This window comes from Cimex lectularius, unplaced genomic scaffold, assembly GCF_000648675.2.
Source record: "Cimex lectularius strain Harlan isolate CLEC.00 unplaced genomic scaffold, Clec_2.1 scaffold35, whole genome shotgun sequence".
NCBI lineage: Eukaryota > Metazoa > Arthropoda > Insecta > Hemiptera > Cimicidae > Cimex > Cimex lectularius.
The window spans coordinates 819,366-833,399 of record NW_019392746.1 but is presented as its reverse complement, the minus strand read 5'-3'; the positions used below and the strand labels follow the sequence as shown (position 1 = coordinate 833,399).

Genomic DNA, 14,034 nt, shown 5'->3' with positions numbered 1-14,034 from the left:
TTTTTTTTTTTTTTATATATAACATTTTGGTTATTTTATTTATTTAAACTTTTTAAAGGTTTTTCTTTAATACATACTACTAGTTGTCTAAATTAAACAAATGTGCTTGTAAAATTCCTTTTTATTTATTTTAAAATACCAGTTCATCGGCAGATTCTTAAATTTGAATGTGTAATTTTGCACCAATTTGTCCATCATTTCCAACAAAAAAACCAACTTAGAAGGGAAAATTAAAATAAACTTCCATATCTCAATAGTGAACTTTTTTTAAACAGTGTATACACTTGCTGACAAATCAACTGCCAAAGAACTGGAAATAAATCGGATACACTGTACTATAACTTAAGTCATTTTTAAACGGTAAAAAATATGGGGGTTTAACCAGCAAATTTCCACGTTTAAAAATGACATTACTCCATCTTAAAGTGAACATCATTATATAAACATTTTTATACGTTTTTTTCTAAAAAAATAAATTAACAATAATTATTTATCACAGACAAAAACTTTTTATTATAATAGTTGTTGATGGTGATGAGCGTGGCGGATAAACAAAATTAGTACAGGAATGAAACGACGCCCATTCCTTTACTCTGGATATCATATGAAAGCGTTCGCTCTCCAATAGACATTGCCACCACCTTGAGATTTCTTTCTTATTTAATTTTTAAACAAATGAGAAAGAGTAAACTTTTGAACTTAAGTTATACTACATTTTTTCTTAAAATTTGTATTTAATAATATTTTTTACAATATTTTAATCAGTAATGTTTCTTGCCCATCACAAGTGTATACTTTTTCTATACGACTACTGTGAGCTAAAGTAGAGCTTTTCATATCCATAACATATCTCTCCTTCCGTTAATTACACTCATGGTAACTTAATTACAGATTAACAACTACCTGTAAATCTTTTTTTTATAATACAAAAAAATATAACAAAAAAATTTGAAGTTTTAAAACTTAACAAAATGTTGAATTTAGATTACAAATAACAATTTGTAATATTGCCGTTTCTAAGGTAGATTTGAAACATTGAAATAATTGTAAAGAGTATTTTCCCCTTTGCAGAGTAGAAATGCACATTATTATATAAGAGCAAATTTCTCCGAAACAACATCAATGCTGTAACAATTTAAATAAAATGGAAATGGTCAATTACGTTTAAAACTGATAGCTATAAGTCAGTTTCCTACAAAAATATACAGACAATATTAAAATTTTTCTTCTTAATTTATTTATGGAGGCATGACATTATTTACAAATTTGGGTCAAAAATATACATTTGCCATAACAATTTGATGAAAAAGAGCATGTCGCAGGATCAACTTTTTGGATGTTTCAGTTAGAGAGATTTAGCTCATAAGAAAAACCATTCTTTAAGAACAAATCCTAAATCTTCAACCGAGTAGTATTGGATCTATAACACATTACCATTACTTAAACTTTTCTCTTACTAAAGCCACTTTCAGTAAATACATGTATGCTTTTTTTGTTTTTATTAGAATCTTTTTTCTCTCCAAGGGTGCGTTGGTGTGTTATTTTTCTTAGCTACGCGTTACTTCTAGTAGAGTTGGGTCTGATGGTGAAAAAGCAACAACCGATGGTACTGCATAAAGGCCAGGACTTAGCGAAGGAAGCTCCCTAAAACATTTGACAATATTTAAATTCACATTGCAATAGCTGATTACAAAAATAATTTCATTTATGTTTTTGATCAAGTATAAATGTTAGTATAGAATGACTGCCAACAATATTTTATAAAACCTTGAAAACTCTGCATACCAGAGTTCTTCATGTGAAATTACTGTATGTGTACAAGTGTATTCTTGTGTGACATGTCATAAAACAAATTTCACAGAGAAAACAATGATGAAACTTCAAAGTAAACATTTGCAAAGGAAACTTACGCCAGTTTTTTATTGAAACAATATAATTCAACTAGTTGAAAATGGGAAAATGTTAATAAAAAAATAACTGACAAAATAAATCTAAATAGAAAGTAAAAAATAAAAACAAAACTCACTAATTACACATAAAAATAGCTTCATTTAATTGGTACGCCATATCCAGCTTCAAGAGACCATGACTGGATATCACTCGGCCTGATATTTACTGTGTCGTGTTTTTCAAACTTCAACAAATGTTTTACCTCCTGAGGGAAGAAAACGTAGGAATGCTAGACAATTATATTACACTTTTCTAAATAATTCTCCAACATTTACTGCATGTGCTATGACTGTGACTTTTTGGTATTTTTTATTTAACAGATTGAAACCACAATTTAAACAACAAAAATAACGAAATGAAAGGATGTTTTTTCAATGTAAAAAATACAACAGTATGCACATTTAAAAAAATAAATATTTTAATACAAAACAGAAAATATTTCTTTGGACAAAATTTTAAATTCTTTTCTTAATATCCAACTCCCACATCTTTCCTTCACAATATAAATTTTTTTTATCATACATACTTTGGTACAATAACTCACATGCAATATTAATGGCATATGTGTAATAAAAGTAACATAATATGTGTAATAAAACGAAGCTTCTTTTTCACCTTGGTTTTGAATCATAGTCATCCTTTTTCCTTGGTATGAGTATATACTTCGCACATTCATATGTTGACCAGCAAATGGCTGTGGAAGGCATTTGGTAAAGAACTCTTGCGTTGACACCTTTAAAAAATCCTAGAGGACCACTGACAGAATAAATCGTCCTAATTGCATTTAACAACCCCCTTACTTCCATTTTACCCTGAGAGAAAATTTTATATGAAAAAATAAATTACTTTTCTATATTAATAATCAATTGATTCATACCTCTGATTGAGTATTGAGAAGGGTTTTGCATACATCCAGGGGTGTTGTTATGGCTGCTGCGATGCCGCCAGCCAATGCACCTGACATCATATGTGCTTTCGGGTTATAATCCCGATTAGGGTTTGATATCGATTGCAACAATTCGTAGATCATAAAATGTATACTTTGAAATGGTACATTCATTGAAAGTTGTGTTGTATAAGAGCGATAAAATGCACCAATTCCTTCAGACGCATAAACCTTCCTTATACAATCAAACATCCCTCTGTAAGGACTATCATACATTTGTAATCTTTGTTTAATGGCTGAAATAAAATTTAATATGTTAAAAATAAAATATCTGACAAGTTCACTGATCAGTTACCATCACTAGGTGTCATTAAACCGTCATGTAATATTGTCGATATCATCCCAGCAGCACCTACAATTAAGAATATTCATTAAAATTACAAACATTATCATAAAATTTTTATTTTACCTATCACATACAACAAAAATAATATTAACATACATATAAAATTACTTGTATGTAACACAGTGTTTACACTGCCTTCGATGTAAATTATGAAAACACCCATAGGATCAGGAATTTATTCATAAAATTTCAAAATGGAAAAAAAAAAGACAATTGCCGAAAGGATTAAATTAAACACTTGCACCTGATGGAACAACACTCTAGGTTATAGACTGGCAAAATTACAACCCATTCAGTACTGTGAGCATGATGTGCTCTTACTTCCCCCAGTGAGGTACTGAGAGCATGCCATCACACTAACCCCTTGCTCTACTCAGGAAATGCAAGCATGATATTGCGTTTAGTCTCTTAATTTTTAGACTGAACTTTGAACACATCAAAGAGTGTGCTTAAAAAAGTAACCAGCGTTATGTTTTTACCACTAAAAATAACAACAGCACACGGATTCTATGAATTTACAAATGAAGAGAGTAGAGTGTGATATCACAATTTCAGTACCTCACTTGGGGAACGAAGAGCATGATATCACGCTGACCATCATGAAAGGATGTACTTTTTAGTATAATATAATATTATAATCTCTTCATGTGAATGTTGGGACAATAATTAACACATCAACATCTATTTTATAGAGATAACACAAAAAAAGCTCAACCGTGAAACACAGAATGATTTGCAATTACATTGGAATTGTATGGTATCGCTCGTAGTGTAAACAGGTTGCACATTGATCCATAGAGTCAAATGACAGCTCCTTTCATTGCGATTTCAACCTCTGCTTGCACAATATCGCATCAGTATATGCCCCCCCCCTAGGTTTAAATTTCTAGCTAGCTAATAACACTAGAGACACTGTTTTTGCAGTTAATTTATCAAGAGCATTTGTCGTTGTTACTACAAATGATCAGATAAATTAATGTATCAATTTGTTTTTCATCTGAGGGGGAAACAATAATATCTTATAGTAATAACATTATTATTAATATATTGTAGTAATTGAATTAATAAATAAATATTGAATTCTTTTATGAACTCTCATCTGTAATTTTTAGCTTGAACTGGAAAAATTTTTTTTTTTGCCATTTTTGGTATTCAAAACTTTAAACCCAGGTGTGTCAGGATTCACATTTGCAAGTATAATTACTGTTCTACACCTGAATAAAGTGTGTGTGAAAGAACAATATTGGAGTAATTATTTTTGTTATCGACTGGTCTAAAATCAATGTTATTTCATGCGTAAAAATAGTAAACAAACTGCGGTAAATTTTTAAAATTTTGAACTTGGAATATCGAAATTTTGATTTATTTTACATACACATTATTTTCAAGTTTCAGAATGCAAATAACCTTGACAAGCTGGTAAAAGAGGAAATATACAATTTAAGGCTATCAATTGAAATCCAACATTGCATCACACACGCTTCCAACAGCGAATTAATGATAAATACTAACCATCATATTATTACACACTATTTTCTGTTTATATCACGTTATTTTTTTTTATTTTTTTTTTTAAGGTTAAGGAAACTTACCGTATGCCACTTGGTTGTTCATTTTAAACTTAGATATAAAAGTTTCCTTTAAGTATTCGTAACTAGAAAAGTACAGGGCATGCGCAGGTCCTGCACCCATCACGACGACATGTATTCCCTTGATCGGTCTGAAAAGCCCCTCCTGCATCATCCGAGTCATGGCAGACATTATGCTCCTGTCACGATTAATTGTCAAACTCTGCATTCTCGTCTATACAAATTAAGAAAAAGAAATGATAAACTTGTACTATTTTAAAATTGTTACCTTCAATAAAATGAAAATAAGTTATATAGTCCACTATTTGATGTAAAATTTGTAAATTATTTTAGTAATAATGATAAAGATAATAAGTCTTAAAAAATTTAAATCTGATAATTTTTTATATCTTGTATTAAGCTGCCAAATGATTATCAACTGTCTTGAGCAGTTAGTAAGATATATTTTTCAAAATGTGTATCTACAATAATGTGCATATATGTTAAGTTTTTATAAAATTAATCAAAGAAAAAAAATAAGTACAGAAATTGTTAATGTTGTTTTTTTTTAAATCCCTTCATGATGTTTCAATTGTTTTAATCAAGGTTCTTGAACAATTCAGATTTTGTTTAATCTATAAGTTAAACCATAATAAATAACAAGCAAGTTGGGGACCAAGGTGGCAAAGTGGTTAGGGCGTTCACTCATATATGGTTCTGGGTTCAAATGCCTAGGCTTTTTAATGGACCATAATAACAGAAATGTATTACAAAGTAGTTTGTCCCCTCAGGCAACTGGATGTTAAGCCCTCCTGTATCATGGAATCACTTAGGCAACAAGAATAGAAAAGAAAAAAGAAAAAGATTGTAAATACAAAAACCTCACAATTTGTTGAATACAAATAACACAATTTTTAAAATATATATAACTTTTTATTATTCTTTCAAAATTCAATATTTTATAATAGTAACATAATTTTTTTTTTATATTTAGTTGTCAGTTGTTCAATCGAATGTTATAGTGTAAAATTAGTAATTTTTGAAATTAACATTTACAAACAATAGCAATGGAAAAAAAATACGATGTAGCATTGTTTTTTCACTACTGTGAGCAATCGTATAATGTAGAATATTTTATGCCTGCCGCCTTGTTCGAGGATACTGTAATTATGCTGCCACAAAATTCAGGGAATGATGGGTGTTTTTACCCCTGCCACCAATTGACAATATATTTATTTTTAAAGAATGTGTATGAAGGAGAATGAGAGGAGACTCTAGCACCTTACCCCTACTAATGCCTTTCTTCAAGCTCTCTTTGCTCTATCAAATGAGAATAAATGCGACAATGCTACAACACCCATGTGTAGATTTTGTTTAACTAAGTGTTTTGTGGCTGTACTTCAGATCGTGGTAATTGCCAAGCCAAAGTGGGGGATGGGAATCAAGGAAGTTCTTTCATGCCTGTAGCAAATATTAAAAGATTGCACAATTGCATCTTCACCTGTGTATTTACCAAACAATAAACTATGAATTTGATCACTTTTTAATTATTGATATTGTGAAAAAATTATACTACAAACTTAATTATTTTAATTAATTATCCTGAAATCCTACCTAACAGACCACTGCTTCAGAGTGAGGTGTGGCAACAAGTTCTTGGAAAACAAACATGTACATCAACAAGAGATACCAACTTCCACCTAAGTCAAATATCTAGGACTATACCTAGCACACAGCAGATTGACGTGCAGCAATGCCCACACAAGACTTATAAGATAATTTGAAGATTTGGACAATTACAAAGACTTTTAGGACCGAAATCTGCCTAAAATGTCATCATTAAACTAACCTTGTACTTGTACAAGACTACAGAGTGGAACTGTGAGGTTCTTCTAAGCCATCCAAGTCCAGTGTATCCAATCCTTCCAATCAAAAGTCCTCAGACAAATCCTCAAAGTTGCTTACTATGTCACTAACCTCACTGTCTACACCAACCTCAATATTCCCTTTATTAACGAATTGATTCCATGAGTGAATTTTGATCCATTCCCGATTCAAAAAGTTTCACACCATCCTAACTTTACTGCTAGAGTACTCTCTACACATGCCCATCCCAAGACCCTGCCTTGTTGCCTAAATTGATGATGGCCTCGAGACTTCCTTGCCCCTTAATCACTGAGTGTCATAAGTGTTAGTGCTGTGACTGTGTGAAATAAAGTACTGTAATCACATTTGTAATTTGTACTAACATGTATAGGCTACAAATAAAAAAAATAATAACACTAAAATAAAAAATAAATAAATTTAAAGAATTAAAATAAAACTAAGGTAAATTAAATTTAAAACTTATCAAAAAAGTTTATCACTTATTGTTCTATTTTCAATACTCTTATCTTGCAGTTAACTACATCAAATCGCTATTAACGGTAATGTCAAGATTTCTCTTAGATAATAGCAATTTTGTTTAATCACTCCCTGAACGATTACCATTCTAAAATTGGGAAGGTGAACATGAACTGGAAATACCAAACAAAGCTAACCGGGTTTTTTTTCTAAAATTAACTGTCCGTTTCTAAAGACAGTTGCATCTTTCCCAATTGATTAATAAAGGGCTTAGGGACAGATCAGTTACATTGTGACCAAGGTTTATTAGTAAATTCCTTTCTTTTCTAACAGACAATACATGTCACCTGAGTTTTCACCTTTCATTAAATATAAAGTTGGAAGTAACCCAAAAGGTTGTCTATAAATATTTTTTGCCCGCTGACATAACAAGTACCATCAATAATGGTACATTACATTTACAATACAACAATAAATTTTAAAAAATAAAACAGCACTGCACTGAGTAAATTTTTAACTTAAAATGGATCACAAAAAAATATTTTAAAATAATCTCGAAGACAAAAAAACCACACACTCATATTTTGTTTTATTTCAAACTATACGTATGTATTACTTTAATTACATATTTTATTATAAACAAAATTAAACGAGATTAGAAATTCGTGGATTTTAAGAAAAAATATCTAATTTGATGGTTTGAAAGAAAGATCACCAAAACACCAGAAATCTTTTAGTGATAAAATAAATTTATCACGTTACTAAGAGCAAAACCAGGTAATATACTGCTAGTTAAATTTTAATCTACCACTAAATGATTTTCCAGTATTTTGGTGAATTTTCTTTCAAACCATCATAATTAATCTTTTTTAAATTAAAACTCATGAATTTCTGAACTCAATTAATTTGGTTTACATTAAAATAAGAATTTTGTAATTAGTATAACAATAAAAGTACATACATATAGTTTGAAATAAATGCCTTTTTTAGTCTGCGAGTATATTATTTAAACATTTGCATTTCATCAGGTCTAATCAATTTGCCAACAATAGTAATAATTTGAAAACTTTTTATCAACTGTTAGCTATTCCATTATTCATAAGCCATTCACATAAAGTGTAAGATAAAACAATGGCGTTATAAATTATAGTTTGATAATTTAATTATTTATAACACCATGGAACTTTAACCTATCTATTTTCTTGTTGTCTATTTCAAAACTTTAAACGTTAAAGGTGTTTACATGATATTTTTAAAAAATTAACACTTTTATAACAATTTAACAACAAAGATCAAACTTGATGGAAATAAGAATAATTTAATTGCAAAACCAAACATAAAATTTATTAAAACTTTGTTCACTATTTGTACTTTCGATGCAATTACTGTACCTATACATATTAATAACTACTTTCATCCTAAAAAGAACAGTAAAAAAATGACGGGAACAGAATTTCTTCAGAAAAAAAATTTAACCTGGTTTATATAACATATAATTTTATGTTATTAATGTTTTAAAAGCAAACCCTTGTTAAGAAAGTAGTTGAAAAGTTGTTTAAATATGGCAAATCAAAATTAAAAAAAGTATTGTGGAGCTAATTGAGGAACATGCCTCTTCAAGGACAATTCAAGTAAACATGAAAATAAGAATCAACATCACTTGCACCACATTTGATCAACAGCTCTGTTAATATAGCTATATATATTATATAGCTGAAATTGTATTTAAATGTTGTAATTTTGTGGTGTGTAATATACTACATCCTTTGAACATCTATTTTAATTGTAATTGTATCTACTTATTTAAACATTATACTTGGTTGTTAAAAATCATTTTGGTCTACTTATTGAATAATAAGCAATCTGTTGACTGACACAATGGTGAAATACCAAAATGCGGTCTGACAGACCAACCCAGCAAAGATAGGAAGACCAAAATCATCGAAAACGACCAAATAATAGGTTGATCTCCCGCTCATAACAAGGATAAATCTCACATTTTACAGAGTACTAATTAAACAAAAAGTCATTTCTCGAAGGATATGACACATACCACCAAGTTTGTAGATTTATAATTTCCATTGTTACTCATTGCCAAGTTATCAGAACTTAATGCATTTGTTTTCATTTTATACATATTATTGAAATACTAATTTTATTTAGGTTCCATAAATTTTATCTTGTTCAAAGGAAATCAGCTATGGTAACAGAAAAAAACACCTTGGCAAGGTTGGTACATGTCATAAAAACATCAAGACTAGATTTATATTTTCTTAACTACACATTGTCAATGACAATTTGTCATATTTTCTATTTACTCTTGCCTAGAAAAAAAATTTATGTTCTTTTCATTCCCATGATTGTCAATCTTATACAGTTCACTGTACATACATTCATAGATCATATTAAGCATTTTTTAAATTTTATAATGCAATTAAAATGCAACAAGCAAAAATTATGTTATTTACAATAATATAAATGTTCATATACACATGCACATACACAATATTGCATGCACATTTTCATGTCTGGTCTTTGAAAGGCCACCAATAAGCCAAAATTATTATTATTATTATTTTTTTTTTTTTTTAATTGGCTGAAGAACAAAGGTGTACTACAAACACATCATCACAACAAGAATTTCCTCAATTTATGTTTTTATTGATAAATTTTCTATTCATCCACGCACAGTAAAAAATCTGTTTTTGAAGGTTGTTTAAATATGTAAATAAAATTTGTGTTTGTACAACATATTGACTGCCATAGACATGACAATTTTATTTTCTGAAGTTTTTAAGGAAGAGCTAGCTCTTTTAATAATTTTATTTTTACATCAAAGTTTTTATTTTTAGAGCAAAACTAAAAGAGCTGTAAACAAGATAAAATAACAAAACTAGAGCAGCCCTCACACCCGTTGGATCCATACAGGAAATTTGCCCCAAAGCATGCTAAATGCAGAAGAAAGAGATGGAGAGAGAAATGACCACCACAAAAAAAAAATTAAAGAAATTCCTCAACATCTAACCAGGTAAACAAAAATCTACTCCTCTCCCAGTAGGCAAAAATTGAGGAAAGGCCTTTATATTAATTTAGGAAAAGGCCATTAACCATTTAATAACCACCAAAAAAATGGGAAAACAGAGAGACTCTGCCATGAAGAAGCAGAAATATCAAAGTCTGTCCTTTATGACAGCATAGCATTAACTCAGAAACAGTACAGCCTCTTTGGAAAGGAGTATTAACACCTAAACTAATAAGCAAAAAAACCCAGAAAGTGCTAACCCCACACTTTTTGAGGTTTAGAAATAAAGAAGAGTCAATTACATAACAGATCTTTTGGGTCATAATGGAAGAAAGGGAGAATTTGGTCACCAGTGAACCAGAAGAAGGGGAAAAAGAGCTGTACCTTCTAATTTTATTCATTTGTAGTATATTTTATATAGTTTGTGGACATATATGTTGAATTGTTTATATTTGTGTTGACTAGTCAGTGCTAATGAACTATAAATGTTCATAAACAGTTTTACCCCAGGGAAAACTTAGTTTTAATTCCCCACCAATTTTCTAATTTTAATTTACGCTGATGAGAAAAAGTTTATGCCAAAGTATCACAAATTTTGTAAATATTGCATTTTAAGGGAAAAAATATATTATTATTATGGGTTGAAGATGAGTGGTATATATGGGTATGGGCATAAAGGAGCCTAAACTATGAGCACATTTCCCTCGGGCCCACCACAACCAAGTTTGTTTTAAGCCAAACTGCCATCCATTGAAATATGGATAACACAGCACACAAAATAAATAATAAATATTCCAAGGGTGCAACAATAATAATGCTTTCAGATAACCGAGCAACTCTAAAAGGTCTCCAAGCTTTAAGAGATCGACTCAAAACTTGTCTGGAACTGGCTAAAGCCCTAAAAATAAATTAATTAATTAATTTAAAAAATCGGACCTACAAGTAGGCAGATGATGGGGTCCCAAGTCATAAAATAATTTCAGAAAACGAGGCAGCAGATACACCTGCTAAAAAGGATCCTCGGAATGACTCATAGGCCCAAATCTATTTTGTGCCATAATTTTTAGACTCGTTAATAAAAGAATTGGATTGTTGCAGTTGACATGTATTCCTTGCCTTTGACCAAGAAAAGTGTAGATTTACCTTTTCCAACTGCAATGTGATGTAAAGAAGTACATGCATATGATTTTGTATGTTCTATTTTTAACATTTGAAAGGAAAAGATCTAATACTTTATTTTTATAGTTTTTGTTATTTATGTAAGTTATTTCCATAAACATTATTACATAGGATTGAATTTTTCTTTCCGTTAGGGATGAATGTTTTAATCAGTGCAGTTTAAATAAGAACAATTTAGTCTTTTTTCTATCGATAAAATTTTTATAGTTTATTAAGATGTTTTGTATGTTTAGAGTATTTTATTGTATATTATTATTCTTGTTAGAAATACTACATATCATACAAGATAATATTAGACAATTCACTGTATGCATGTAGTTTTTCCAGTTGGTAAAAAATTAAAGATAGAAAAAATGATTAACTTGCAGGTGAGATGCCTTTCTTGACATTGACCAAGAAATGTGTCAATTTATCTTTTCCAACTGCAATGTGACGTAAAGATAGATGCATATGAGATGTCTGTTCTATTTTTAACACTTCAAAGGATATGATCTAAGACTTTAATTATTGTTTATGTTATGTTATTTATTCCCATATACATTATTGTACAGGATTGGTTTTTTTCCTGTTGATAAAATTTGTTATCTTACCAAGCTGTTTTGTATGTTTAGAGTTTCTTGTTGTATATATTATTCTCATATTCTTGTTAGAAAAACGATATATAATGCAAGATAATATTAGTAAATTAGTACAATTCACTATACATCTTTATTTAGGAAAAAATTTAAATATACAAAAAAAAATACGCTCACAGTTCACGTCTTCCTTGCCACTGACCAGGAAAAGTGTAGATTAATCTTTTCGAACTGGAATGTGACATAAAGATGTACATGCATATGAGATTGTATGTTCTATTTGTAACAATTGAGAGGGAAAGATCTGACTTTATTTTTATTATTTTGATTATTTATATAAGATATTTCCATAAATATTATTGTGTATGACTGGATTTTCCTTTCAATTAAGGACGAACGTTTTTCTCAGTGCAGTTTAAATTAGAACATATTGGTTATTTCTTTTTGATAAATTTATTACAGCGCACTAAGCTGTCATTATAGCGCACAATTGTCTTATTGTATAATCATATTTTCTTAAGAAAAAGTACATATAATGGAAGCTAATATTAGACAAATTAGTACAATTCACTGTATATCTTTATACAGGAAGTTTTTCCAGTAGGCAAAAATTTAAATTTAAAAAAAATTATACACTTGCAGTTGACATGCCTTCCTTGCTATTGGCTATGAAATGTGTAGATTTATCTTTTCCAATTGCAATGTGATGTAAAGACGTACATGTATGCATGTATGTTCTATTTTTAACGTTTGAAGAATGATGATCTAAGATTTTATTTTTATTGTTGTTGTTATTTATGTAACTTATTTCCATAAATGTTATTGTATAGGAACTGGATTTTTCATTTCGTTAGGGATGAACGTTTTAATCAGTGCAGTTTAAATTAGAATAAATTGGTTGTTTCCTTTTGAGAAATTTTAATAACTTACTAAGCTGTTTTCTATGTTTAGGGGTTCAATATATTAATAATTCGAGGGGTTTTTTAATGAGGATTTTCGGGCAAGCGTTTTAAAAAAAGAAAATTGGGCTTCGGTTGTGCAGATGATAATTCGAGGGGTAAAAGTGGGAGGTCATTGTAAAAAAATTGTCAAAACCATTGCCGACGGCGGGCCAAAATATATCAAAAAAGCGTGCCTCTCCTTGGAAAAGCGTGTCGCCTTCTTCAAAAAATTTTTTCAGAACAGATTCACCGGATGTCAGTCTTAGGAAAAATGAAAATAGTTGCATTTCAAAATGATATCAGAAGATAACCTCAAAACGACTTTACAGGGTGGGAAAGAGTGACCGGTGGGGTCCCTCCGTTGGGTATTATCCAGAAAACTTTCCAACCCGTTGTCAAAATATTTTTAGAAATTTCCCAGACTCACCTTGACGGAATCCAGAGGGTACATGACTGAATGTTCCAAAATCCCTGCCACAGCACCAGCCATCATGTGGCTGGTAACGTTGGTCGTCGGTAACGTTTCATAGTCTTCAAAGTTCATAATACGGCGGATCCGTCACCTGGCACGATTTCGACAAATTGATTTTGCACTACTGTACTGAGAATTTGGATGTAAAAACTCACGTTGTCCGGTCAACAACGTGAATAACAGGTCCGGGAGGCTAAACGAAAAGTGGAACAACTGACCTACGGTTACATACCATTCGTTTTACCCCGGACCGCGGTCGGCACTGATATTACTTTAAAACACGGAGGCTTTCTTCGGATCTTCGAGGCACGATCGTCACTACGTCCGGGAACCTACTCTGCACGGTGACGGTCTGGCAAAAAGGCAGAAAATCAACATTGGTAATCTCATAAAGGACGGTCTCTGCTTCTGACGGTCTCCGTGTTTTGCTGAAGCAGCACACGCCACACTGCACGGTAGACACTACGGGCGAGTGTTTCAACCGTCAGCCACGAGATTACATCACATTCATTTCTCTCTCTTCACTCCCCGCATTCCAAGATTTGTTTACTTTCTTTCTCCTTAAAACGTGACCGATACGACTTCCTTGTCAAATTATTCGATAAGAAACAGATAAAAAGCACGTTTAACTCTCTTTTAAACTGAATTTAAAACATCAATTAAAAAGCAACATTCCAACTACATTTCTAAAC

General features: G+C 30.7%; 1 protein-coding gene across 2 annotated transcripts; it reads right to left on the bottom strand.

The window, feature by feature from the left end:
- Nucleotides 1-16: 16 nt before the first annotated feature.
- On the bottom strand, nt 17-13,812 carry LOC106669317 (mitoferrin-1). Of its 2 annotated transcripts, XR_001340917.2 has the most exons (7): nt 13,298-13,812; nt 4,835-5,045; nt 3,192-3,248; nt 2,828-3,132; nt 2,566-2,762; nt 2,027-2,155; nt 17-1,644 (listed from the first exon to the last, which is right to left on the bottom strand). XR_001340917.2 is itself a non-coding variant. In XM_014398717.2 (6 exons), exons 1-6 carry the CDS (start codon nt 13,412-13,414, stop codon nt 1,548-1,550), a joined length of 984 nt encoding a protein of 327 aa, XP_014254203.1. In that variant the 5' UTR covers nt 13,415-13,810; the 3' UTR covers nt 17-1,547. The 2 variants fall into 2 exon arrangements, 1 of the variants encoding a protein (XP_014254203.1); XM_014398717.2 differs by lacking the exon at nt 2,027-2,155 and having other exon boundaries at nt 13,298-13,810.
- Nucleotides 13,813-14,034: the final 222 nt, after the last annotated feature.